At 34.0% G+C, this 26740-nt stretch overlaps 1 protein-coding gene across 1 annotated transcript; it reads right to left on the bottom strand.

The window, feature by feature from the left end:
- Window positions 1–1029: 1029 nt before the first annotated feature.
- Window positions 1030–2762, bottom strand: LOC129953447 (uncharacterized). Its single transcript, XM_056066693.1, has 2 exons — window positions 2123–2762; window positions 1030–2064 (listed from the first exon to the last, which is right to left on the bottom strand). The coding sequence occupies exons 1-2, from the start codon at window positions 2709–2711 to the stop codon at window positions 2060–2062; spliced, it is 594 nt and encodes a 197-aa protein (XP_055922668.1). The 5' UTR covers window positions 2712–2762; the 3' UTR covers window positions 1030–2059.
- Between the last annotated feature and the right edge of the window lie 23978 nt (window positions 2763–26740).

Below are 26740 nucleotides of genomic sequence, written 5' to 3'. Positions count from 1 at the left end.
AATACTTCATTCTTGCCGATGAAAGTGTTTTTTCGATACCTAAATGTGACTCATGAACCATCTTACATATTTTTTCTTGTAGTTCAGACGGGATTACCAATCGATGATCCTTAAATAAGAGTCCATTTTCACAATGTAACTCATCTTTATATTTGTGAAATTTTTTAGAGAAATTATCAAGTTGGTGAAATGTTGCCCAGCCATTCGTAACATATTTTCGTATACGACTATATTGTTCATCCTGTTCAAAAACTGATAAATACAGATCTAAGTTTTGCTTTGATAAACATGCAGATTTTGTAACCATATGTATTACACCCGATAAATCACTGAATTCAGAATCCTCCGATAATTGCGCTCGTGAAAGGCAGTCAGCTACCAACATTTGCTTTCCGGGTTTATAAATTAATTCCATTAAAGGATACTTTAATAAAAACATAAACATTCGCTGCAATCGCGGTGATACGTCATCAATACTGCGTTTAATTAGAACTTCAAGTGGCTTATGATCACTTTCAACGGTAAAATCTCGACCGTATAAAAAGAAATGAAATCTCTGACATGAAAAAACGACCGCCAAAAGCTCTTTTTCAATTTGAGCCCACTTTTGTTCGCTTTTACTCAAGGTGCGTGAAGCATATGCGACATATATGACCATCTTGTGTTAAAACACAACCCAGACCATCCTTAGATGCATCCGTTTGCACGATCACAGGCTTATTTGGGTCATAAACTGACAAAACCGGATTAGACGCAATAATTTTTAAAAGATTTTTCATTTCAGTTTCATGATCCGATGTCCAACAAAACTTAACATTGTTATGGGTCAAATAACGTAATGAAGCAGTTTTTTGCGATAAGTTCGGAATGAATTTCCCTAAGTACTTAAAGAGTCCTAACAGTCGCATAATATCATGTTTGTTATCTGGTTTTCTCATATTTAAAATTGCATTGCAATACGTTTCTGGAGGTTTTATTTTACCGTTTTCTAAAATATGACCCATAAATTTTACTTGTTTTTTTCTATATTGAATTTTTTCTGAATTAAACTTTATATTGTTCGCACGCGCACGTTCAATGACAATTTTTAATATACTATCGTGTTCTGACTCCGTTTCCCCAGCAATTCCAATATCATCAAAATACACTACAACCCCGGGAATGTCACCAAATATTTGTACCATTTTGCGCTGAAAAATTTCAGGAGCACAGTTTAAGCCAAAAGGTACCCTATTGAATTTATATCTACCAAACGGAGTCATGAATGTAGTGAGATCAGAACTACTTTTGTCGAGTTTCATATGCCAAAACCCACTTGCCAAATCAAGTACCGTGAAAACTCGTTTTCCATTTAATTTGCTAATAAAATCATCTATGGTTGGAATTAAAAAATGTTCCCTCTTAATACAGGCATTTAATGGTTTGGGGTCTAGGCATAGACGCAACTTTCCATTAGGTTTTTCAACAACCTGAAGATTATTCACCCACTCAGTAGCGTAATCAACTGGTGAGATGACTCCTATACGAATCATTTCTTTTAATTCCTGCTTTAATTTTGTTACTAAACTTAAAGGAATACGTTTTTTGTAATTTAAAACTGGTTTTGCGTTTTCCACTAATTTAATATTTACGTTGCCCGGCAATGCGCCTAACCCACCAAAAAGATCTTTATTTTCAGTAATGAATTTATCCGCAGTCTTTGGTAAACAAACGAGAGTATTCACATCTAGTCTTGTTATTAAATTAAACGTAATAGACGTTTTCAAGCCAAGTATGGGCTCACATGTATCGTCAACAACAAAAAATAGAGCAGATTGTTCCGTTTGAGAAATTGGATCAACACAAATTAATTTAACAGAACCAAAAACTTTTATTTCATTCCCATTATAATCGGTAACACAAAACTTTTTTTCTTCGTTATTCAATTTAATATTAATTTTTTTAATTAAACTCAGAGGGACGCAGTTCACATCTGCACCGGTATCGATTTTAAATTCCACAATTTCATTATTAATTTGGTACTTCTTAGTCCATCTTGAATTAATTGACATATTCTTACTTAATCTACAAATATATTTCAAATTTACTTTCAACCCATCAATATGCTTTACATTAAAAATACCTGAGTCTGATTCAATCCAAGAATTCCCTCCAGAAAGGGCTTTTACAGCTTTTTTATCCAACTTGTTGTCCAGTTTTTTGTTTTCCGTTTTGCTTCCCATTTTGTTGTTGCTTCCCTTTTTGCACCATTTACTAAAGTGCCCCTTTTTTCCACATGTGCTGCAGACGATGTTGTTTGCTTTACATTCCCGCAAATGTGCTGTTGAAAATGGTTGATGTCCACAGTTATAACAGTGACGAGAAATCGCATTGATAGAGTCCGATAATGTTGGTTGTTCACTTGTAACATGGTGAACTTGTTGTTGTTGATTGGTTTCCAAAAGTTTTTTGTTGGTGTAGGCAGCTTCAAATACCTTGCAGGTGTCCACCACAGTTTTCAGTGATTCATTTCTTCCATCAAGAAGCTTAAGTTGTAACTTCTTATCTGCAATGCCAATTATGATGCGGTCTCTCAGCATCCGTTCTTCATATGAAGCACCGCAATGACATTTGAATTCACAGTATTGAATTTGTTTGCGTAGTTCTGTTTCGAATTCAGCAAACGGTTGTTTTTCCCGTTGGACGATGGTGTTATATTTGAATGATTCCATGGTAACATTTTTTAACGGGACACAATAATTATCGAACGCTTGTAAAACATCATTTAATTTTCTTTCGATGTTCGGCGGAGCTTCTTCGCCTTCTGCAACCTCTTCAGGATTTTGCTCGTTGCCAACTATGCCAGGAAGTGTTCCATCGTTGGGAAATAAAGTATTATATATTTCCATAGCACGAGGACCGATCAACCAGAGAAAATTAGCTATTTTCGTTGGCTCCCCTTCGTCCATCTTACCATTTGCCATCATGAACATAAGGAATGTTCTCTTCCACATAGGCCATTCCTTAACAAGGTTGGAGCAGTCCAGTTCAATTGGAAGTCTATTATTTGCCATTGTCTTCTGACACCATGTAAGCGTTGGGCTTGTATAAATTAAAAACTTATTCTTCTCAGGTTGTTTAATTTTTTATTGGCGTCCTTCTTGTTCGGTAGTCAGACAATAACTGCCTGTACTAAAACTTACAAATGTCATTTTAGCTTAATAGCATATTGATGGGGTTACCAGCATTAAATTATTTGTAAATTTATAACATAAATTATTTGTACATTTATAACATAAATTATTTGTGCATTTATTACATAAATTGTTTGTACATTTATAACATAAATTATTTGTACATTTATTACAATTGCGATGCTATTGTATCTGAGATACTCGACATCAAAATTTTCAAGAAAAAAGTAGTCACAAAATTTAATGTACGATGTACGTGCTTGCGATGCTATTGTATCTGAGATACTCGACATCAAAATTTTCAACAAAAAAGTAGTCAAAAAATTTAATGTTCGATACACCGTTGAAAAGGTACTCCTTTCTACGTGCTTGCGATGCTATTGTATCTGAGATACTCGACATCAAAATTTTCAACAAAAAAGTGGTCACAAAATTTAATGTTCGAAACACCGTCGAAAAGGTACTCCTTCCTACGTGCTTGCGATGCTATTGTATCTGAGATACTCGACATCAAAATTTTTAACAAAAAAGTAGTCAAAAAAATTAATGTTCGATACACCGTTGAAAAGGTACTCCTTCCTACGTGCTTGCGATGCTATTGTATCTGAGATACTCGACATCAAAATTTTCAACAAAACAGCAGTCACAAAATTTAATGTACGATGTGCGTGCTTGCGATGCTATTGTATCTGAGATACTCGACATCAAAATTTTCAATATAAAAGTAGTCACAAAATTTAATGTACGATGTACGTGCTTGCGATGCTATTGTATCTGAGATACTCGACATCAAAATTTTCAACAAAAAAGTAGTCAAAAAATTTAATGTTCGATACACCGTTGAAAAGGTACTCCTTCCTACGGCTTGCGATGCTATTGTATCTGAGATACTCGACATCAAAATTTTCAACAAAAAAGTAGTCACAAAATTTAATTTACGAAGTACGTGCTTGCGATGCTATTGTATCTGAGATACTCGACATCAAAATTTTCAACAAAAAAGTAGTCAAAAAATTTAATGTACGATGTACGTGCTTGCGATGCTATTGTATCTGAGATACTCGACATCAAAATTTTCAACAAAAAAGTAGTCAAAAAATTTAATGTTCGATACACCGTTGAAAAGGTACTCCTTTCTACGTGCTTGCGATGCTATTGTATCTGAGATACTCGACATCAAAATTTTCAACAAAAAAGTGGTCACAAAATTTAATGTTCGAAACACCGTCGAAAAGGTACTGCTTCCTACGTGCTTGCGATGCTATTGTATCTGAGATACTCGACATCAAAATTTTCAACAAAAAAGTAGTCACAAAATTTAATGTTCGATACACCGTTGAAAAGGTACTCCTTCCTACGTGCTTGCGATGCTATTGTATCTAAGATACTCGACTTCAAAATTTTCAACAAAAAAGTAGTCACAAAATTTAATGTACGATACACCGGTGAAAAGGTACTCCTTCCTACGTGCTTGCGATGCTATTGTATCTGAGATACTCGACATCAAAATTTTCAAAAAAAAAAGTAGTCACAAAATTTAATGTACGATGTACGTGCTTGCGATGCTATTGTATCTGAGATACTCGACATCAAAATTTTCAACAAAAAAGTAGTCACAAAATTTAATGTACGATGTACGTGCTTGCGATGCTATTGTATCTGAGATACTCGACATCAAAATTTTCAACAAAAAAGTGGTCACAAAATTTAATGTTCGAAACACCGTTGAAAAGGTACTCCTTCCTACGTGCTTGCGATGCTATTGTATCTAAGATACTCGACATCAAAATTTTCAACAAAAAAGTAGTCACAAAATTTAATGTTCGATACACCGGTGAAAAGGTACTCCTTCCTACGTGCTTGCGATGCTATTGTATCTGAGATACTCGACATCAAAATTTTCAAAAAAAAAGTAGTGACAAAATTTAATGTACGATGTACGTGCTTGCGATGCTATTGTATCTGAGATACTCGACATCAAAATTTTCAACAAAAAAGTAGTCACAAAATTTAATGTACGATGTACGTGCTTGCGATGCTATTGTATCTGAGATACTCGACATCAAAATTTTCAACAAAAATGTAGTCACAAAATTTAATGTTCGATACACCGTTGAAAAGGTACTCCTTTCTACGTGCTTGCGATGCTATTGTATCTGAGATACTCGACATCAAAATTTTCAACAAAAAAGTAGTCACAAAATTTAATGTTCGATACACCGTTGAAAAGGTACTCCTTCCTACGTGCTTGCGATGCTATTGTATCTAAGATACTCGACATCAAAATTTTCAACAAAAAAGTAGTCACAAAATTTAATGTTCGATACACCGTTGAAAAGGTACTCCTTCCTACGTGCTTGCGATGCTATTGTATCTAAGATACTCGACATCAAAATTTTCAACAAAAAAGTAGTCACAAAATTTAATGTACGATGTACGTGCTTGCGATGCTATTGTATCTGAGATACTCGACATCAAAATTTTCAACAAAAATGTAGTCACAAAATTTAATCTACGATGAACGTGCTTGCGATGCTATTGTATCTGAGATGCTCGACATCAAAATTTTCAACAAAAAAGTGGTCATAAAATTTAATGTTCGAAACACCGTTGAAAAGGTACTCCTTCCTACGTGCTTGCGATGCTATTGTATCTGAGATACTCGACATCAAAATTTTCAACAAAAAAGTAGTCACAAAATTTAATGTTCGATACACCGTTGAAAAGGTACTCCTTTCTACGTGCTTGCGATGCTATTGTATCTGAGATACTCGACATCAAAATTTTCAACAAAAAAGTGGTCACAAAATTTAATGTTCGAAACACCGTTGAAAAGGTACTCCTTCCTACGTGCTTGCGATGCTATTGTTTCTGAGATACTCGACATCAAAATTTTCAATAAAAAAGTAGTCACAAAATTTAATGTTCGATACACCGTTGAAAAGGTACTCCTTCCTACGTGCTTGCGATGCTATTGTATCTGAGATACTCGACATCAAAATTTTCAACAAAAAAGTAGTCACAAAATTTAATGTACGATGTACGTGCTTGCGATGCTATTGTATCTGAGATACTCGACATCAAAATTTTCAACAAAAAAGTAGTCACAAAATTTAATGTACGATGTACGTGCTTGCGATGCTATTGTATCTGAGATACTCGACATCAAAATTTTCATCAAAAAAGTAGTCACAAAATTTAATGTTCGATACACCGTTGAAAAGGTACTCCTTTCTACGTGCTTGCGATGCTATTGTATCTGAGATACTCGACATCAAAATTTTCAACAAAAAAGTGGTCACAAAATTTAATGTTCGAAACACCGTTGAAAAGGTACTCCTTCCTACTTGCTTGCGATGCTATTGTATCTGAGATACGCGACATCAAAATTTTCAACAAAAAAGTAGTCACAAAATTTAATGTACGATGTACGTGCTTGCGATGCTATTGTATCTGAGATACTCGACATCAAAATTTTCAACAAAAAAGTAGTCACAAAATTAAATGTACGATGTACGTGCTTGCGATGCTATTGTATCTAAGATACTCGACATCAAAACTTTCAACAAAAAAGTAGTCACAAAATTTAATGTTCGATACACCGTTGAAAAGGTACTCCTTCCTACGTGCTTGCGATGCTATTGTAACTGAGATACTCGACATCAAAATTTTCAACAAAAAAGTAGTCACAAAATTTAATGTACGATGTACGTGCTTGCGATGCTATTGTATCTGAGATACTCGACATCAAAATTTTCAACAAAAAAGTAGTCACAAATTTAATGTACGACGTACGTGCTTTCGATGCTATTGTATCTGAGATACTCGACATCAAAATTTTCAACAAAAAAGTAGTCAAAAAATTTAATGTTCGATACACCGTTGAAAAGGTACTCCTTCCTACGTGCTTGCGATGCTATTGTAACTGAGATACTCGACATCAAAATTTTCAACAAAAAAGTAGTCACAAAATTTAATGTACGATGTACGTGCTTGCGATGCTATTGTATCTGAGATACTCGACATCAAAATTTTCAACAAAAAAGTAGTCACAAATTTAATGTACGATGTACGTGCTTTCGATGCTTTTGTATCTGAGATACTCGACATCAAAATTTTCAACAAAAATGTAGTCATAAAATTTAATGTTCGATACACCGGTGAAAAGGTACTCCTTCCTACGTGCTTGCGATGCTATTGTATCTGAGATACTCGACATCAAAATTTTCAACAAAAAAGTAGTCACAAAATTTAATGTACGATGTACGTGCTTGCGATGCTATTGTATCTGAGATACTCGACATCAAAATTTTCAACAAAAAAGTAGTCACAAAATTTAATGTACGATGTACGTGCTTGCGATGCTATTGTATCTGAGATACTCGACATCAAAATTTTCAACAAAAAAGTAGTCACAAAATTTAATGTACGATGTACGTGCTTGCGATGCTATTGTATCTGAGATACTCGACATCAAAATTTTCAACAAAAAAGTGGTCACAAAATTTAATGTTCGAAACACCGTTGAAAAGGTGCTCCTTCCTACGTGCTTGCGATGCTATTGTATCTGAGATACTCGACATCAAAATTTTCAACAAAAAAGTAGTCACAAAATTTAATGTTCGATACACCGTTGAAAAGGTACTCCTTTCTACGTGCTTGCGATGCTATTGTATCTGAGATACTCGACATCAAAATTTTCAACAAAAAAGTGGTCACAAAATTTAATGTTCGAAACACCGTTGAAAAGGTACTCCTTCCTACGTGCTTGCGATGCTATTGTATCTGAGATACTCGACATCAAAATTTTCAACAAAAAAGTAGTCACAAAATTTAATGTTCGATACACCGTTGAAAAGGTACTCCTTCCTACGTGCTTGCGATGCTATTGTATCTGAGATACTCGACATCAAAATTTTCAAAAAAAAAGTAGTCACAAAATTTAATGTACGATGTACGTGCTTGCGATGCTATTGTATCTGAGATACTCGACATCAAAATTGTCAACAAAAAAGTAGTCACAAAATTTAATGTACGATGTACGTGCTTGCGATGCTATTGTATCTGAGATACTCGACATCAAAATTTTCAACAAAAAAGTAGTCACAAAATTTAATGTTCGATTTACGTGCTTGCGATGCTATTGTATCTGAGATATTCGACATCAAAATTTTCAACAAAAAAGTAGTCACAAAATTTAATGTACGATGGACGTGCTTGCGATGCTATTGTGTCTGAGATACTCGACATCAAAATTTTCAACAAAAAAGTAGTCACAAAATTTAATGTTCGATACACCGTTGAAAAGGTACTCCTTCCTACGTGCTTGCGATGGTATTGTATCTAAGATACTCGACATCAGAATTTTCAACAAAAAAGTAGTCACAAAATTTAATGTACGATGGACGTGCTTGCGATGCTATTGTATCTGAGATACTCGACATCAAAATTTTCAACGAAAAAGTAGTCACAAAATTTAATGTACGATGTACGTGCTTGCGATGCTATTGTATCTGAGATACTCGACATCAGAATTTTCAACAAAAAAGTAGTCACAAAATTTAATGTTCGATACACCGTTGAAAAGGTACTCCTTTCTACGTGCTTGCGATGCTATTGTATCTGAGATACTCGACATCAAAATTTTCAACAAAAAAGTAGTCACAAAATTTAATGTACGATGTACGTGCTTGCGATGCTATTGTATCTGAGATACTCGACATCAAAATTTTCAACAAAAAAGTAGTCACAAAATTTAATGTTCGATTTACGTGCTTGCGATGCTATTGTATCTGAGATATTCGACATCAAAATTTTCAACAAAAAAGTAGTCACAAAATTTAATGTACGATGTACGTGCTTGCGATGCTATTGTATCTGAGATACTCGACATCAAAATTTTCAACAAAAAAGTAGTCAAAAAATTTAATGTTCGATACACCGTTGAAAAGGTACTCCTTTCTACGTGCTTGCGATGCTATTGTATCCGAGATACTCGACATCAAAATTTTCAACAAAAAAGTAGTCAAAAAATTTAATGTTCGATACACCGTTGAAAAGGTACTCCTTCCTACGTGCTTGCGATGCTATTGTATCTGAGATACTCGACATCAAAATTTTCAACAAAAAAGTAGTCACAAAATTTAATGTACGATGGACGTGCTTGCGATGCTATTGTATCTGAGATACTCGACATCAAAATTTTCAACAAAAAAGTAGTCACAAAATTTAATGTTCGATACACCGTTGAAAAGGTACTCCTTCCTACGTGCTTGCGATGCTATTGTATCTAAGATACTCGACATCAAAATTTTCAACAAAAAAGTAGTCACAAAATTTAATGTTCGATACACCGGTGAAAAGGTACTCCTTCCTACGTGCTTGCGATGCTATTGTATCTGAGATACTCGACATCAAAATTTTCAAAAAAAAAGTAGTCACAAAATTTAATGTACGATGTACGTGCTTGCGATGCTATTGTATCTGAGATACTCGACATCAAAATTTTCAACAAAAAAGTAGTCACAAAATTTAATGTACGATGTACGTGCTTGCGATGCTATTGTATCTGAGATACTCGACATCAAAATTTTCAACAAAAAAGTAGTCAAAAAATTTAATGTACGATGTACGTGCTTTCGATGCTATTGTATCTGAGATACTCGACATCAAAATTTTCAACAAAAAAGTAGTCACAAAATTTAATGTTTGACACACCGTTGAAAAGGTACTCCTTCCTACGTGCTTGCGATGCTATTGTATCTGAGATACTCGACATCAAAATTTTCAACAAAAACGTAGTCACAAAATTAAATGTACGATGTACGTGCTTGCGATGCTATTGTATCTGAGATACTCCACATCAAAATTTTCAACAAAAAAGTAGTCAAAAAATTTAGTGTTCGATACACCGTTTTAAAGGTACTCCTTCCTACGTGCTTCGATGCTATTGTATCTGAGATACTCGACATCAAAATTTTCAACAAAAAAGTAGTCACAAAATTTAACGTACGATGTACGTGCTTGCGATGCTATTGTATCTGAGATACTCGACATCAAAATTTTCAACATAAAAGTAGTCAAAAAATTTAGTGTTCGATACACCGTTGAAAAGGTACTCCTTCCTACGTGCTTGCGATGCTATTGTATCTGAGATACTCGACATCAAAATTTTCAACAAAAAAGTAGTCACAAAATTTAATGTACGATGTACGTGCTTGCGATGCTATTGTATCTGAGATACTCGACATCAAAATTTTCAACAAAAAATTAGTCACAAAATTTAATGTACGATCTACGTGCTTGCGATGCTATTGTATCTGAGATACTCGACATCAAAATTTTCAACAAAAAAGTAGTCAAAAAATTTAATGTACGATGTACTTGCTTGCGATGCTATTGTATCTGAGATACTCGACATCAGAATTTTCAACAAAAAAGTAGTCACAAAATTTAATGTACGATGGACGTGCTTGCGATGCTATTGTATCTGAGATACTCGACATCAAAATTTTCAACAAAAAAGTAGTCACAAAATTTAATGATCGATACACCGTTGAAAAGGTACTCCTTCCTACGTGCTTGCGATGCTTTTGTATCTGAGATTTTCGACATCAAAATTTTCAACAAAAAAGTAGTCAAAAAATTTAATGTTCGATGTACGTGCTTGCGATGCTATTGTATCTGAGATACTCGACATCAAAATTTTCAACAAAAAAGTAGTCACAAAATTTAATGTTCGAAACACCGTTGAAAAGGTACTCCTTCCTACGTGCTTGCGATGCTATTGTATCTGAGATACTCGATATCAAAATTTTCAAAAAAAAAGTAGTCACAAAATTTAATGTACGATGTACGTGCTTGCGATGCTATTGTATCTGAGATACTCGACATCAAAATTTGCAACAAAAAAGTAGTCACAAAATTTAATGTTCGATACACCGGTGAAAAGGTACTCCTTCCTACGTGCTTGCGATGCTATTGTATCTAAGATACTCGACATCAAAATTTGCAACAAAAAAGTAGTCACAAAATTTAATGTTCGATACACCGGTGAAAAGGTACTCCTTCCTACGTGCTTGCGATGCTATTGTATCCGAGATACTCGACATCAAAATTTTCAAAAAAAAAGTAGTCACAAAATTTAATGTACGATGTACGTGCTTGCGATGCTATTGTATCTGAGATACTCGACATCAAAATTTTCAACAAAAAAGTAGTCACAAAATTTAATGTACGATGGACGTGCTTGCGATGCTATTGTATCTGAGATACTCGACATCAAAATTTTCAACAAAAAAGTAGTCAAAAAATTTAATGTACGATGTACGTGCTTTCGATGCTATTGTATCTGAGATACTCGACATCAAAATTTTCAACATAAAAGTAGTCAAAAAATTTAGTGTTCGATACACTGTTGAAAAGGTACTCCTTCCTACGTGCTTGCGATGCTATTGTATCTGAGATACTCGATATCAAAATTTTCAGCAAAAAAGTAGTCAAAAAATTTAATGTACGATGTACGTGCTTTCGATGCTATTGTATCTGAGATACTCGACATCAGAATTTTCAACAAAAAAGTAGTCACAAAATTTAATGTACGATGGACGTGCTTGCGATGCTATTGTATCTGAGATACTCGACATCAAAATTTTCAACAAAAAAGTAGTCAAAAAATTTAATGTACGATGTACGTGCTTGCGATGCTATTGTATCTGAGATACTCGACATCAGAATTTTCAACAAAAAAGTAGTCACAAAATTTAATGTTCGAAACACCGTTGAAAAGGTACTCCTTCCTACGTGCTTGCGATGCTATTGTATCTGAGATACTCGACATCAAAATTTTCAAAAAAAAAGTAGTCACAAAATTTAATGTTCGATACACCGTTGAAAAGGTACTCCTTCCTACGTGCTGGCGATGCTATTGTATGTAAGATACTCGACATCAAAATTTTCAACAAAAAAGTAGTCACAAAATTTAATGTTCGATACACCGGTGAAAAGGTACTCCTTCCTACGTGCTTGCGATGCTATTGTATCTGAGATACTCGACATCAAAATTTTCGACAAAAAAGTAGTCACAAAATTTAATGTACGATGTACGTGCTTGCGATGCTATTGTATCTGAGATACTCGACATCAAAATTTTCAACAAAAAAGTAGTCACAAAATTTAATGTACGATGTACGTGCTTGCGATGCTATTGTATCTGAGATACTCGACATCAAAATTTTCAGCAAAAAAGTAGTCAAAAAATTTAATGTACGATGTACGTGCTTTCGATGCTATTGTATCTGAGATACTCGACATCAAAATTTTCAACAAAAAAGTAGTCAAAAAATTTAGTGTTCGATACACCGTTGAAAAGGTACTCCTTCCTACGTGCTTCGATGCTATTGTATCTGAGATACTCGACATCAAAATTTTCAACAAAAAAGTAGTCACAAAATTTAATGTACGATGTACGTGCTTGCGATGCTATTGTATCTGAGATACTCGACATCAAAATTTTCAACATAAAAGTAGTCAAAAAATTTAGTGTTCGATACACCGTTGAAAAGGTACTCCTTCCTACGTGCTTGCGATGCTATTGTATCTGAGATACTCGACATCAAAATTTTCAACAAAAAAGTAGTCAAAAAATTTAATGTACGATGTACGTGCTTGCGATGCTATTGTATCTGAGATACTCGACATCAAAATTTTCAACAAAAAAGTAGTCACAAAATTTAATGTTCGATACACCGTTGAAAAGGTACTCCTTCCTACGTGCTTGTGATGCTATTGTATCTGAGATACTCGACATCAAAATTTTCAAAAAAAAAAGTAGTCACAAAATTTAATGTACGATGTACGTGCTTGCGATGCTATTGTATCTGAGATACTCGACATCAAAATTTTCAACAAAAAAGTAGTCACAAAATTTAATGTTCGAAACACCGTTGAAAAGGTACTCCTTCCTACGTGCTTGCGATGTTATTGTATTTGAGATACTCGACATCAAAATTTTCAACAAAAAAGTAGTCATAAAATTTAATGTACGATGGACGTGCTTGCGATGCTATTGTAAATGAGATACTCGACATCAAAATTTTCAACAAAAAAGTAGTCACAAAATTTAATGCTCGATACACCGTTGAAAAGGTACTCCTTCCTACGTGCTTGCGATGCTATTGTATCTGAGATACTCGACATCAAAATTTTCAAAAAAAAAAGTAGTCACAAAATTTAATGTACGATGTACGTGCTTGCGATGCTATTGTATCTGAGATACTCGACATCAAAATTTTCAACAAAAAAGTAGTCACAAAATTTAATGTACGATGTACGTGCTTGCGATGCTATTGTATCTGAGATACTCGACATCAAAATTTTCAACAAAAAAGTAGTCACAAAATTTAATGTTCGATGTACGTGCTTGCGATGCTATTGTATCTGAGATACTCGACATCAAAATTTTCAACAAAAAAGTAGTCACAAAATTTAATGTACGATGTACGTCCTTGCGATGCTATTGTATCTGAGATACTCGACATCAAAATTTTCAACAAAAAAGTAGTCAAAAAATTTAGTGTTCGATACACCGTTGAAAAGGTACTCCTTCCTACGTGCTTCGATGCTATTGTATCTGAGATACTCGACATCAAAATTTTCAACAAAAAAGTAGTCACAAAATTTAATGTACGATGTACGTGCTTGCAATGCTATTGTATCTGAGATACTCGACATTAAAATTTTCAACATAAAAGTAGTCAAAAAATTTAGTGTTCGATACACCGTTGAAAAGGTACTCCTTCCTACGTGCTTCGATGCTATTGTATCTGAGATACTCGACATCAAAATTTTCAACAAAAAAGTAGTCACAAAATTTAATGTACGATGTACGTGCTTGCAATGCTATTGTATCTGAGATACTCGACATTAAAATTTTCAACATAAAAGTAGTCAAAAAATTTAGTGTTCGATACACCGTTGAAAAGGTACTCCTTCCTACGTGCTTCGATGCTTTTGTATCTAAGATACTCGACATCAAAATTTTCAACAAAAAAGTAGTCACAAAATTTAATGTACGATGTACGTGCTTGCGATGCTATTGTATCTGAGAACTCGACATCAAAATTTTCAACAAAAAAGTAGTCACAAAATTTAATGTACGATGTACGTGCTTGCGATGCTATTGTATCTGAGATACTCGACATCAAAATTTTCAACAAAAAAGTAGTCAAAAAATTTAATGTACGATGTACGTGCTTTCGATGCTATTGTATCTGAGATACTCGACATCAAAATTTTCAACAAAAAAGTAGTCACAAAATTTAATGTTCGATACACCGTTGAAACGGTACTCCTTCCTACGTGCTTCGATGCTATTGTATCTGAGATACTCGACATCAAAATTGTCAACAAAAAAGTAGTCACAAAATTTAATGTACGATGTACGTGCTTGCGATGCTATTGTATCTGAGATACTCGACATCAAAATTTTCAACAAAAAAGTAGTCACAAAATTTAATGTACGATGTACGTGCTTGCGATGCTATTGTATCTGAGATACTCGACATCAAAATTTTCAACAAAAAAGTAGTCACAAAATTTAATGTTCGATGTACGTGCTTGCGATGCTATTGTATCTGAGATACTCGACATCAAAATTTTCAACAAAAAAGTAGTCACAAAATTTAATGTACGATGTACGTGCTTGCAATGCTATTGTATCTGAGATACTCGACATTAAAATTTTCAACATAAAAGTAGTCAAAAAATTTAGTGTTCGATACACCGTTGAAAAGGTACTCCTTCCTACGTGCTTCGATGCTTTTGTATCTAAGATACTCGACATCAAAATTTTCAACAAAAAAGTAGTCACAAAATTTAATGTACGATGTACGTGCTTGCGATGCTATTGTATCTGAGAACTCGACATCAAAATTTTCAACAAAAAAGTAGTCACAAAATTTAATGTACGATGTACGTGCTTGCGATGCTATTGTATCTGAGATACTCGACATCAAAATTTTCAACAAAAAAGTAGTCAAAAAATTTAATGTACGATGTACGTGCTTTCGATGCTATTGTATCTGAGATACTCGACATCAAAATTTTCAACAAAAAAGTAGTCACAAAATTTAATGTTCGATACACCGTTGAAACGGTACTCCTTCCTACGTGCTTCGATGCTATTGTATCTGAGATACTCGACATCAAAATTGTCAACAAAAAAGTAGTCACAAAATTTAATGTACGATGTACGTGCTTGCGATGCTATTGTATCCGAGATACTCGACATCAAAATTTTCAACAAAAAAGTAGTCACAAAATTTAATGTACGATGTACGTGCTTGCGATGCTATTGTATCTGAGATACTCGACATCAAAATTTTCAACAAAAAAGTAGTCACAAAATTTAATGTTCGATGTACGTGCTTGCGATGCTATTGTATCTGAGATACTCGACATCAAAATTTTCAACAAAAAAGTAGTCACAAAATTTAATGTACGATGTACGTGCTTGCGATGCTATTGTATCTGAGATACTCGACATCAAAATTTTCAACAAAAAAGTAGTCAAAAAATTTAGTGTTCGATACACCGTTGAAAAGGTACTCCTTCCTACGTGCTTCGATGCTATTGTATCTGAGATACTCGACATCAAAATTTTCAACAAAAAAGTAGTCACAAAATTTAATGTACGATGTACGTGCTTGCGATGCTATTGTATCTGAGATACTCGACATCAAAATTTTCAGCAAAAAAGTAGTCAAAAAATTTAATGTACGATGTACGTGCTTTCGATGCTATTGTATCTGAGATACTCGACATAAAAATTTTCAACAAAAAAGTAGTCAAAAAATTTAGTGTTCGATTCACCGTTGAAAAGGTACTCCTTCCTACGTGCTTCGATGCTATTGTATCTGAGATACTCGACATCAAAATTTTCAACAAAAAAGTAGTCACAAAATTTAATGTACGATGTACGTGCTTGCGATGCTATTGTATCTGAGATACTCGACATCAAAATTTTCAACATAAAAGTAGTCAAAAAATTTAGTGTTCGATACACCGTTGAAAAGGTACTCCTTCCTACGTGCTTGCGATGCTATTGTATCTGAGATACTCGACATCAAAATTTTCAACAAAAAAGTAGTCAAAAAATTTAATGTACGATGTACGTGCTTGCGATGCTATTGTATCTGAGATACTCGACATCAAAATTTTCAACAAAAAAGTAGTCACAAAATTTAATGTTCGATACACCGTTGAAAAGGTACTCCTTCCTACGTGCTTGCGATGCTATTGTATCTGAGATACTCGACATCAAAATTTTCAAAAAAAAAAGTAGTCACAAAATTTAATGTACGATGTACGTGCTTGCGATGCTATTGTATCTGAGATACTCGACATAAAAATTTTCAACAAAAAAGTAGTCACAAAATTTAATGTTCGAAACACCGTTGAAAAGGTACTCCTTCCTACGTGCTTGCGATGCTATTGTATTTGAGATACTCGACATCAAAATTTTCAACAAAAAAGTAGTCATAAAATTTAATGTACGATGGACGTGCTTGCGATGCTATTGTAAATGAGATACTCGACATCAAAATTTTCAACAAAAAAGTAGTCACAAAATTTAATGCTCGATACACCGTTGAAAAGGTACTCCTTCCTACGTGCTTGCGATGCTATTGTATCTGAGATACTCGACATCAAAATTTTCAAAAAAAAAGTAGTCACAAAATTTAATGTACGATGTACGTGCTTGCGATGCTATTGTATCTGAGATACTCGACATCAAAATTTTCAACAAAAAAGTAGTCACAAAATTTAATGTACGATGTACGTGCTTGCGATGCTATTGTATCTGAGATACTCGACATCAAAATTTTCAACAAAAAAGTAGTCACAAAATTTAATGTTCGATGTACGTGCTTGCGATGCTATTGTATCTGAGATACTCGACATCAAAATTTTCAACAAAAAAGTAGTCACAAAATTTAATGTACGATGTACGTGCTTGCGATGCTATTGTATCTGAGATACTCGACATCAAAATTTTCAACAAAAAAGTAGTCAAAAAATTTAGTGTTCGATACACCGTTGAAAAGGTACTCCTTCCTACGTGCTTCGATGCTATTGTATCTGAGATACTCGACATCAAAATTTTCAACAAAAAAGTAGTCACAAAATTTAATGTACGATGTACGTGCTTGCAATGCTATTGTATCTGAGATACTCGACATTAAAATTTTCAACATAAAAGTAGTCAAAAAATTTAGTGTTCGATACACCGTTGAAAAGGTACTCCTTCCTACGTGCTTCGATGCTTTTGTATCTAAGATACTCGACATCAAAATTTTCAACAAAAAAGTAGTCACAAAATTTAATGTACGATGTACGTGCTTGCGATGCTATTGTATCTGAGATACTCGACATCAAAATTTTCAACAAAAAAGTAGTCACAAAATTTAATGTACGATGTACGTGCTTGCGATGCTATTGTATCTGAGATACTCGACATCAAAATTTTCAACAAAAAAGTAGGCAAAAAATTTAATGTACGATGTACGTGCTTTCGATGGTATTGTATCTGAGATACTCGACATCAAAATTTTCAACAAAAAAGTAGTCACAAAATTTATTGTTCGATACACCGTTGAAAAGGTACTCCTTCCTACGTGCTTCGATGCTATTGTATCCGAGATACTCGACATCAAAATTTTCAACAAAAAAGTAGTCACAAAATTTAATGTACGATGTACGTGCTTGCGATGCTATTGTATCTGAGATACTCGACATCAAAATTTTCAGCAAAAAAGTAGTCAAAAAATTTAATGTACGATGTACGTGCTTTCGATGCTATTGTATCTGAGATACTCGACATAAAAATTTTCAACAAAAAAGTAGTCAAAAAATTTAGTGTTCGATTCACCGTTGAAAAGGTACTCCTTCCTACGTGCTTCGATGCTATTGTATCTGAGATACTCGACATCAAAATTTTCAACAAAAAAGTAGTCACAAAATTTAATGTACGATGTACGTGCTTGCGATGCTATTGTATCTGAGATACTCGACATCAAAATTTTCAACATAAAAGTAGTCAAAAAATTTAGTGTTCGATACACCGTTGAAAAGGTACTCCTTCCTACGTGCTTGCGATGCTATTGTATCTGAGATACTCGACATCAAAATTTTCAACAAAAAAGTAGTCAAAAAATTTAATGTACGATGTACGTGCTTGCGATGCTATTGTATCTGAGATACTCGACATCAAAATTTTCAACAAAAAAGTAGTCACAAAATTTAATGTTCGATACACCGTTGAAAAGGTACTCCTTCCTACGTGCTTGCGATGCTATTGTATCTGAGATACTCGACATCAAAATTTTCAAAAAAAAAAGTAGTCACAAAATTTAATGTACGATGTACGTGCTTGCGATGCTATTGTATCTGAGATACTCGACATAAAAATTTTCAACAAAAAAGTAGTCACAAAATTTAATGTTCGAAACACCGTTGAAAAGGTACTCCTTCCTACGTGCTTGCGATGCTATTGTATTTGAGATACTCGACATCAAAATTTTCAACAAAAAAGTAGTCATAAAATTTAATGTACGATGGACGTGCTTGCGATGCTATTGTAAATGAGATACTCGACATCAAAATTTTCAACAAAAAAGTAGTCACAAAATTTAATGCTCGATACACCGTTGAAAAGGTACTCCTTCCTACGTGCTTGCGATGCTATTGTATCTGAGATACTCGACATCAAAATTTTCAAAAAAAAAGTAGTCACAAAATTTAATGTACGATGTACGTGCTTGCGATGCTATTGTATCTGAGATACTCGACATCAAAATTTTCAACAAAAAAGTAGTCACAAAATTTAATGTACGATGTACGTGCTTGCGATGCTATTGTATCTGAGATACTCGACATCAAAATTTTCAACAAAAAAGTAGTCACAAAATTTAATGTTCGATGTACGTGCTTGCGATGCTATTGTATCTGAGATACTCGACATCAAAATTTTCAACAAAAAAGTAGTCACAAAATTTAATGTACGATGTACGTGCTTGCGATGCTATTGTATCTGAGATACTCGACATCAAAATTTTCAACAAAAAAGTAGTCAAAAAATTTAGTGTTCGATACACCGTTGAAAAGGTACTCCTTCCTACGTGCTTCGATGCTATTGTATCTGAGATACTCGACATCAAAATTTTCAACAAAAAAGTAGTCACAAAATTTAATGTACGATGTACGTGCTTGCAATGCTATTGTATCTGAGATACTCGACATTAAAATTTTCAACATAAAAGTAGTCAAAAAATTTAGTGTTCGATACACCGTTGAAAAGGTACTCCTTCCTACGTGCTTCGATGCTTTTGTATCTAAGATACTCGACATCAAAATTTTCAACAAAAAAGTAGTCACAAAATTTAATGTACGATGTACGTGCTTGCGATGCTATTGTATCTGAGATACTCGACATCAAAATTTTCAACAAAAAAGTAGTCACAAAATTTAATGTACGATGTACGTGCTTGCGATGCTATTGTATCTGAGATACTCGACATCAAAATTTTCAACAAAAAAGTAGTCAAAAAATTTAATGTACGATGTACGTGCTTTCGATGCTATTGTATCTGAGATACTCGACATCAAAATTTTCAACAAAAAAGTAGTCACAAAATTTATTGTTCGATACACCGTTGAAAAGGTACTCCTTCCTACGTGCTTCGATGCTATTGTATCTGAGATACTCGACATCAAAATTGTCAACAAAAAAGTAGTCACAAAATTTAATGTACGATGTACGTGCTTGCGATGCTATTGTATCTGAGATACTCGACATCAAAATTTTCAACAAAAAAGTAGTCACAAAATTTAATGTACGATGTACGTGCTTGCGATGCTATTGTATCTGAGATACTCGACATCAAAATTTTCAACAAAAAAGTAGTCACAAAATTTAATGTTCGATGTACGTGCTTGCGATGCTATTGTATCTGAGATACTCGACATCAAAATTTTCAACAAAAAAGTAGTCACAAAATTTAATGTACGATGTACGTGCTTGCGATGCTATTGTATCTGAGATACTCGACATCAAAATTTTCAACAAAAAAGTAGTCAAAAAATTTAGTGTTCGATACACCGTTGAAAAGGTACTCCTTCCTACGTGCTTCGATGCTATTGTATCTGAGATACTCGACATCAAAATTTTCAACAAAAAAGTAGTCACAAAATTTAATGTACGATGTACGTGCTTGCGATGCTATTGTATCTGAGATACTCGACATCAAAATTTTCAACATAAAAGTAGTCAAAAAATTTAGTGTTCGATACACCGTTGAAAAGGTACTCCTTCCTACGTGCTTCGATGCTTTTGTATCTGAGATACTCGACATCAAAATTTTCAACAAAAAAGTAGTCACAAAATTTAATGTACGATGTACGTGCTTGCGATGCTATTGTATCTGAGATACTCGACATCAAAATTTTCAACAAAAAAGTAGTCAAAAAATTTAATGTACGATGTACGTGCTTTCGATGCTTTTGTATCTGAGATACTCGACATCAAAATTTTCAACAAAAAAGTAGTCACAAAATTTAATGTTCGGTACACCGTTGAAAAGGTACTCCTTCCTACGTGCTTGCGATGCTATTGTATCTGAGATACTCGACATCAAAATTTTCAACATAAAAGTAGTCAAAAAATTTAGTGTTCGATACACCGTTGAAAAGGTACTCCTTCCTACGTGCTTCGATGCTATTGTATCTGAGATACTCGACATCGAAATTGTCAACAAAAAACTAGTCACAAAATTTAATGTACGATGTACGTGCTTGCGATGCTATTGTATCTGAGATACTCGACATCAAAATTTTCAACAAAAAAGTAGTCACAAAATTTAATGTACGATGGACGTGCTTGCGATGCTATTGTATCTGAGATACTCGACATCAAAATTTTCAACAAAAAAGTACTCACAAAATTTAATGTTCGATGTACGTGCTTGCGATGCTATTGTATCTGAGATACTCGACATCAGAATTTTCAACAAAAAAGTAGTCACAAAATTTAATGTACGATGGACGTGCTAGCGATGCTATTGTATCTGAGATACTCGACATCAAAATTTTCAACAAGAAAGTAGTCACAAAATTTAATGTTCGATACACCGTTGAAAAGGTACTCCTTCCTACGTGCTTGCGATGCTATCGTATCTGAGATACTCGACATCAAAATTTTCAACAAAAAAGCAGTCAAAAAATTTAATGCACGATGTACGTGCTTGCGATGCTATTGTATCTGAGATACTCGACATCAAAATTTTCAACAAAAAAGTAGTCACAAAATTTAATGTTCGAAACACCGTTGAAAAGGTACTCCTTCCTACGTGCTTGCGATGCTATTGTATCTGAGATACTCGACATCAAAATTTTCAAAAAAAAAGTAGTCACAAAATTTAATGTACGATGTACGTGCTTGCGATGCTATTGTATCTGAGATACTCGACATCAAAATTTTCAACAAAAAAGTAGTCACAAAATTTATTGTACGATGAACGTGCTTGCGATGCTATTGTATCTGAGATACTCGACATCAAAATTTTCAACAAAAAAGTAGTCAAAAAATTTAATGTACGAAGTACGTGCTTTCGATGCTATTGTATCTGAGATACTCGACATCAAAATTTTCAACAAAAAGGTAGTCACAAAATTTAATGTACGATGTACGTGCTTGCGATGCTATTGTATCTGAGATACTCGACATCAAAATTTTCAACAAAAAAGTAGTCACAAAATTTAATGTACGATGTACGTGCTTGCGATGCTATTGTATCTGAGATACTCGACATCAAAATTTTCAACAAAAAAGTAGTCAAAAAATTTAATGTACGATGTACGTGCTTTCGATGCTATTGTATCTGAGATACTCGACATCAAAATTTTCAACATAAAAGTAGTCAAAAAATTTAGTGTTCGATACACTGTTGAAAAGGTACTCCTTCTTACGTGCTTGCGATGCTATTGTATCTGAGATACTCGACATCAAAATTTTCAAAAAAAAAGTAGTCACAAAATTTAATGTTCGATACACCGTTGAAAAGGTACTCCTTCCTACGTGCTGGCGATGCTATTGTATGTAAGATACTCGACATCAAAATTTTCAACAAAAAAGTAGTCACAAAATTTAATGTTCGAAACACCGTTGAAAAGGTACTCCTTCCTACGTGCTTGCGATGATATTGTATCTGAGATACTCGACATCAAAATTTTCAAAAAAAAAGTAGTCACAAAATTTAATGTACGATGTACGTGCTTGCGATGCTATTGTATCTGAGATACTCGACATCAAAATTTTCAACAAAAAAGTAGTCACAAAATTTAATGTACGATGTACGTGCTTGCGATGCTATTGTATCTGAGATACTCGACATCAAAATTTTCAACAAAAAAGTAGTCAAAAAATTTAATGTACGATGTACGTGCTTTCGATGCTATTGTATCTGAGATACTCGACATCAAAATTTTCAACATAAAAGTAGTCAAAAAATTTAGTGTTCGATACACTGTTGAAAAGGTACTCCTTCCTACGTGCTTGCGATGCTATTGTATCTGAGATAATCGACATCAGAATTTTCAACAAAAAAGTAGTCACAAAATTTAATGTACGATGGACGTGCTTGCGATGCTATTGTATCTGAGATACTCGACATCAAAATTTTCAACAAAAAAGTAGTCACAAAATTTAATGTACGATGTACGTGCTTGCGATGCTATTGTATCTGAGATACTCGACATCAGAATTTTCAACAAAAAAGTAGTCACAAAATTTAATGTTCGAAACACCGTTGAAAAGGTACTCCTTCCTACGTGCTTGCGATGCTATTGTATCTGAGATACTCGACATCAAAATTTTCAACAAAAAAGTAGTCAAAAAATTTAATGTACGATGTACGTGCTTGCGATGCTATTGTATCTGAGATAATCGACATCAGAATTTTCAACAAAAAAGTAGTCACAAAATTTAATGTACGATGGACGTGCTTGCGATGCTATTGTATCTGAGATACTCGACATCAAAATTTTCAACAAAAAAGTAGTCAAAAAATTTAATGTACGATGTACGTGCTTGCGATGCTATTGTATCTGAGATACTCGACATCAGAATTTTCAACAAAAAAGTAGTCACAAAATTTAATGTACGATGTACGTGCTTGCGATGCTATTGTATCTGAGATACTCGACATCAAAATTTTCAACAAAAAAGTAGTCAAAAAATTTAATGTACGATGTACGTGCTTGCGATGCTATTGTATCTGAGATACTCGACATCAAAATTTTCAACAAAAAAGTAGTCACAAAATTTAATGTACGATGTACGTGCTTGCGATGCTATTGTATCTGAGATACTCGACATCAAAATTTTCAAAAAAAAAGTAGTCACAAAATTTAATGTACGATGTACGTGCTTGCGATGCTATTGTATCTGAGATACTCGACATCAAAATTTTCAACAAAAAAGTAGTCACAAAATTTAATGTTCGAAACACCGTTGAAAAGGTACTCCTTCCTACGTGCTTGCGATGCTATTTTATTTGAGATACTCGACATCAAAATTTTCAACAAAAAAGTAGTCATAAAATTTAATGTACGATGGACGTGCTTGCGATGCTATTGTAAATGAGATACTCGACATCAAAATTTTCAACAAAAAAGTAGTCACAAAATTTAATGCTCGATACACCGTTGAAAAGGTACTCCTTCCTACGTTCTTGCGATGCTATTGTATCTGAGATACTCGACATCAAAATTTTCAAAAAAAAAAGTAGTCACAAAATTTAATGTACGATGTACGTGCTTGCGATGCTATTGTATCTGAGATACTCGACATCAAAATTTTCAACAAAAAAGTAGTCACAAAATTTAATGTACGATGTACGTGCTTGCGATGCTATTGTATCTGAGATACTCGACATCACAATTTTCAACAAAAAAGTAGTCACAAAATTTAATGTTCGATGTACGTGCTTGCGATGCTATTGTATCTGAGATACTCGACATCAAAATTTTCAACAAAAAAGTAGTCACAAAATTTAATGTACGATGTACGTGCTTGCGATGCTATTGTATCTGAGATACTCGACATCAAAATTTTCAACAAAAAAGTAGTCAAAAAATTTAGTGTTCGATACACCGTTGAAAAGGTACTCCTTCCTACGTGCTTCGATGCTATTGTATCTGAGATACTCGACATCAAAATTTTCAACAAAAAAGTAGTCACAAAATTTAATGTACGATGTACGTGCTTGCGATGCTATTGTATCTGAGATACTCGACATCAAAATTTTCAACAAAAAAGTAGTCACAAAATTTAATGTACGATGTACGTGCTTGCGATGCTATTGTATCTGAGATACTCGACATCAAAATTTTCAACAAAAAAGTAGTCAAAAAATTTAATGTACGATGTACGTGCTTTCGATGCTATTGTATCTGAGATACAAAAAAAGTAGTCACAAAATTTAATGTACGATGTACGTGCTTGCGATGCTATTGTATCTGAGATACTCGACATCAAAATTTTCAACAAAAAAGTAATCAAAAAATTTAATGTACGATGTACGTGCTTTCGATGCTATTGTATCTGAGATACTCGACATCAAAATTTTCAACAAAAAAGTAGTCACAAAATTTAATGTTCGATACACCGTTGAAAAGGTACTCCTTCCTACGTGCTTGCGATGCTATTGTATCTGAGATACTCGACATCAAAATTTTCAACATAAAAATAGTCAAAAAATTTAGTGTTCGATACACCGTTGAAAAGGCACTCCTTCCTACGTGCTTCGATGCTATTGTATCTGAGATACTCGACATCAAAATTGTCAACAAAAAAGTAGTCACAAAATTTAATGTACGATGTACGTGCTTGCGATGCTATTGTATCTGAGATACTCGACATCAAAATTTTCAACATAAAAGTAGTCAAAAAATTTAGTGTTCGATACACCGTTGAAAAGGTACTCCTTCCTACGTGCTTCGATGCTTTTGTATCTGAGATACTCGACATCAAAATTTTCAACAAAAAAGTAGTCACAAAATTTAATGTTCGATACACCGTTGAAAAGGTACTCCTTCCTACGTGCTTGCGATGCTATTGTATCTGAGATACTCGACATCAAAATTTTCAACATAAAAGTAGTCAAAAAATTTAGTGTTCGATACACCGTTGAAAAGGTACTCCTTCCTACGTGCTTCGATGCTATTGTATCTGAGATACTCGACATCAAAATTTTCAACAAAAAAGTAGTCACAAAATTTAATGTACGATGGACGTGCTTGCGATGCTATTGTATCTGAGATACTCGACATCAAAATTTTCAACAAAAAAGTACTCACAAAATTTAATGTTCGATGTACGTGCTTGCGATGCTATTGTATCTGAGATACTCGACATCAAAATTTTCAACAAAAAAGTAGTCACAAAATTTAATGTTCGATACACCGTTGAAAAGGTACTCCTTCCTACGTGCTTGCGATGCTATTGTATCCGAGATACTCGACATCAAAATTTTCAACAAAAAAGTAGTCACAAAATTTAATGTACGATGGACGTGCTTGCCATGCTATTGTATCTGAGATACTCGACATCAAAATTTTTAACAAAAAAGTAGTCACAAAATTTAATGTTCGATACACAGTTGAAAAGGTACTCCTTTCTACGTGCTTGCGATGCTATTGTATCTGAGATACTCGACATCAAAATTTTTAACAAAAAAGTAGTCACAAAATTAAATGTTCGATGTACGTGCTTGCGATGCTATTGTATCTGAGATACTCGACATCAAAATTTTCAACAAAAAAGTAGTCAAAAAATTTAGTGTTCGAAACACCGTTGAAAAGGTACTCCTTCCTACGTGCTTGCGATGCTATTGTATCTGAGATACTGACATCAAAATTTTCAACAAAAAAGTAGTCACAAAATTAAATGTACGATGTACGTGCTTGCGATGCTATTGTATCTGAGATACTCGACATCAAAATTTTCAACAAAAAAGTAGTCACAAAATTTAATGTTCGATACACCGTTGAAAAGGTACTCCTTTCTACGTGCTTGTGATGCTATTGTATCTGAGATACTCGACATCAAAATTTTCAACAATAAAATGCACGACTGGGTCGCACGAACTTGCTCCTGTATGCAAAGAGTCTGTTTAAAAAAGTACTTATATGAGATTTAAAAATATTCCTATAAAATAAGTTTGGCTTCAAAGATATAAATGCCATTTGAATTGTCAAAAAACCGCACGATCTTTGTATATGAAAACCATAGTACTCTCATGAGCATAAACTTTTAGGGCGACCAGATGCCGAGTCGTTGGCGTGGCGTTAGTATCGAAAGTGGAGAAATTCAGCGGGAGCGAGAGAAAAATATTATTCCCATTCCCATAAGCAGCCAGCAGAATAAGGGAGATAATTAATTTTCGACCCAAAAAGTCAACACAATTTCCTTCATTTTATTTGAGTCTATCCTCTTATATGTTTTTACATAA

This window comes from Eupeodes corollae (assembly GCF_945859685.1).
Source record: "Eupeodes corollae chromosome X unlocalized genomic scaffold, idEupCoro1.1 SUPER_X_unloc_1, whole genome shotgun sequence".
Taxonomy (NCBI): Eukaryota; Metazoa; Arthropoda; class Insecta; order Diptera; family Syrphidae; genus Eupeodes; species Eupeodes corollae.
Note: the sequence above shows the minus strand (reverse complement) of the source record. Positions and strands in the feature narration are given on the sequence as shown.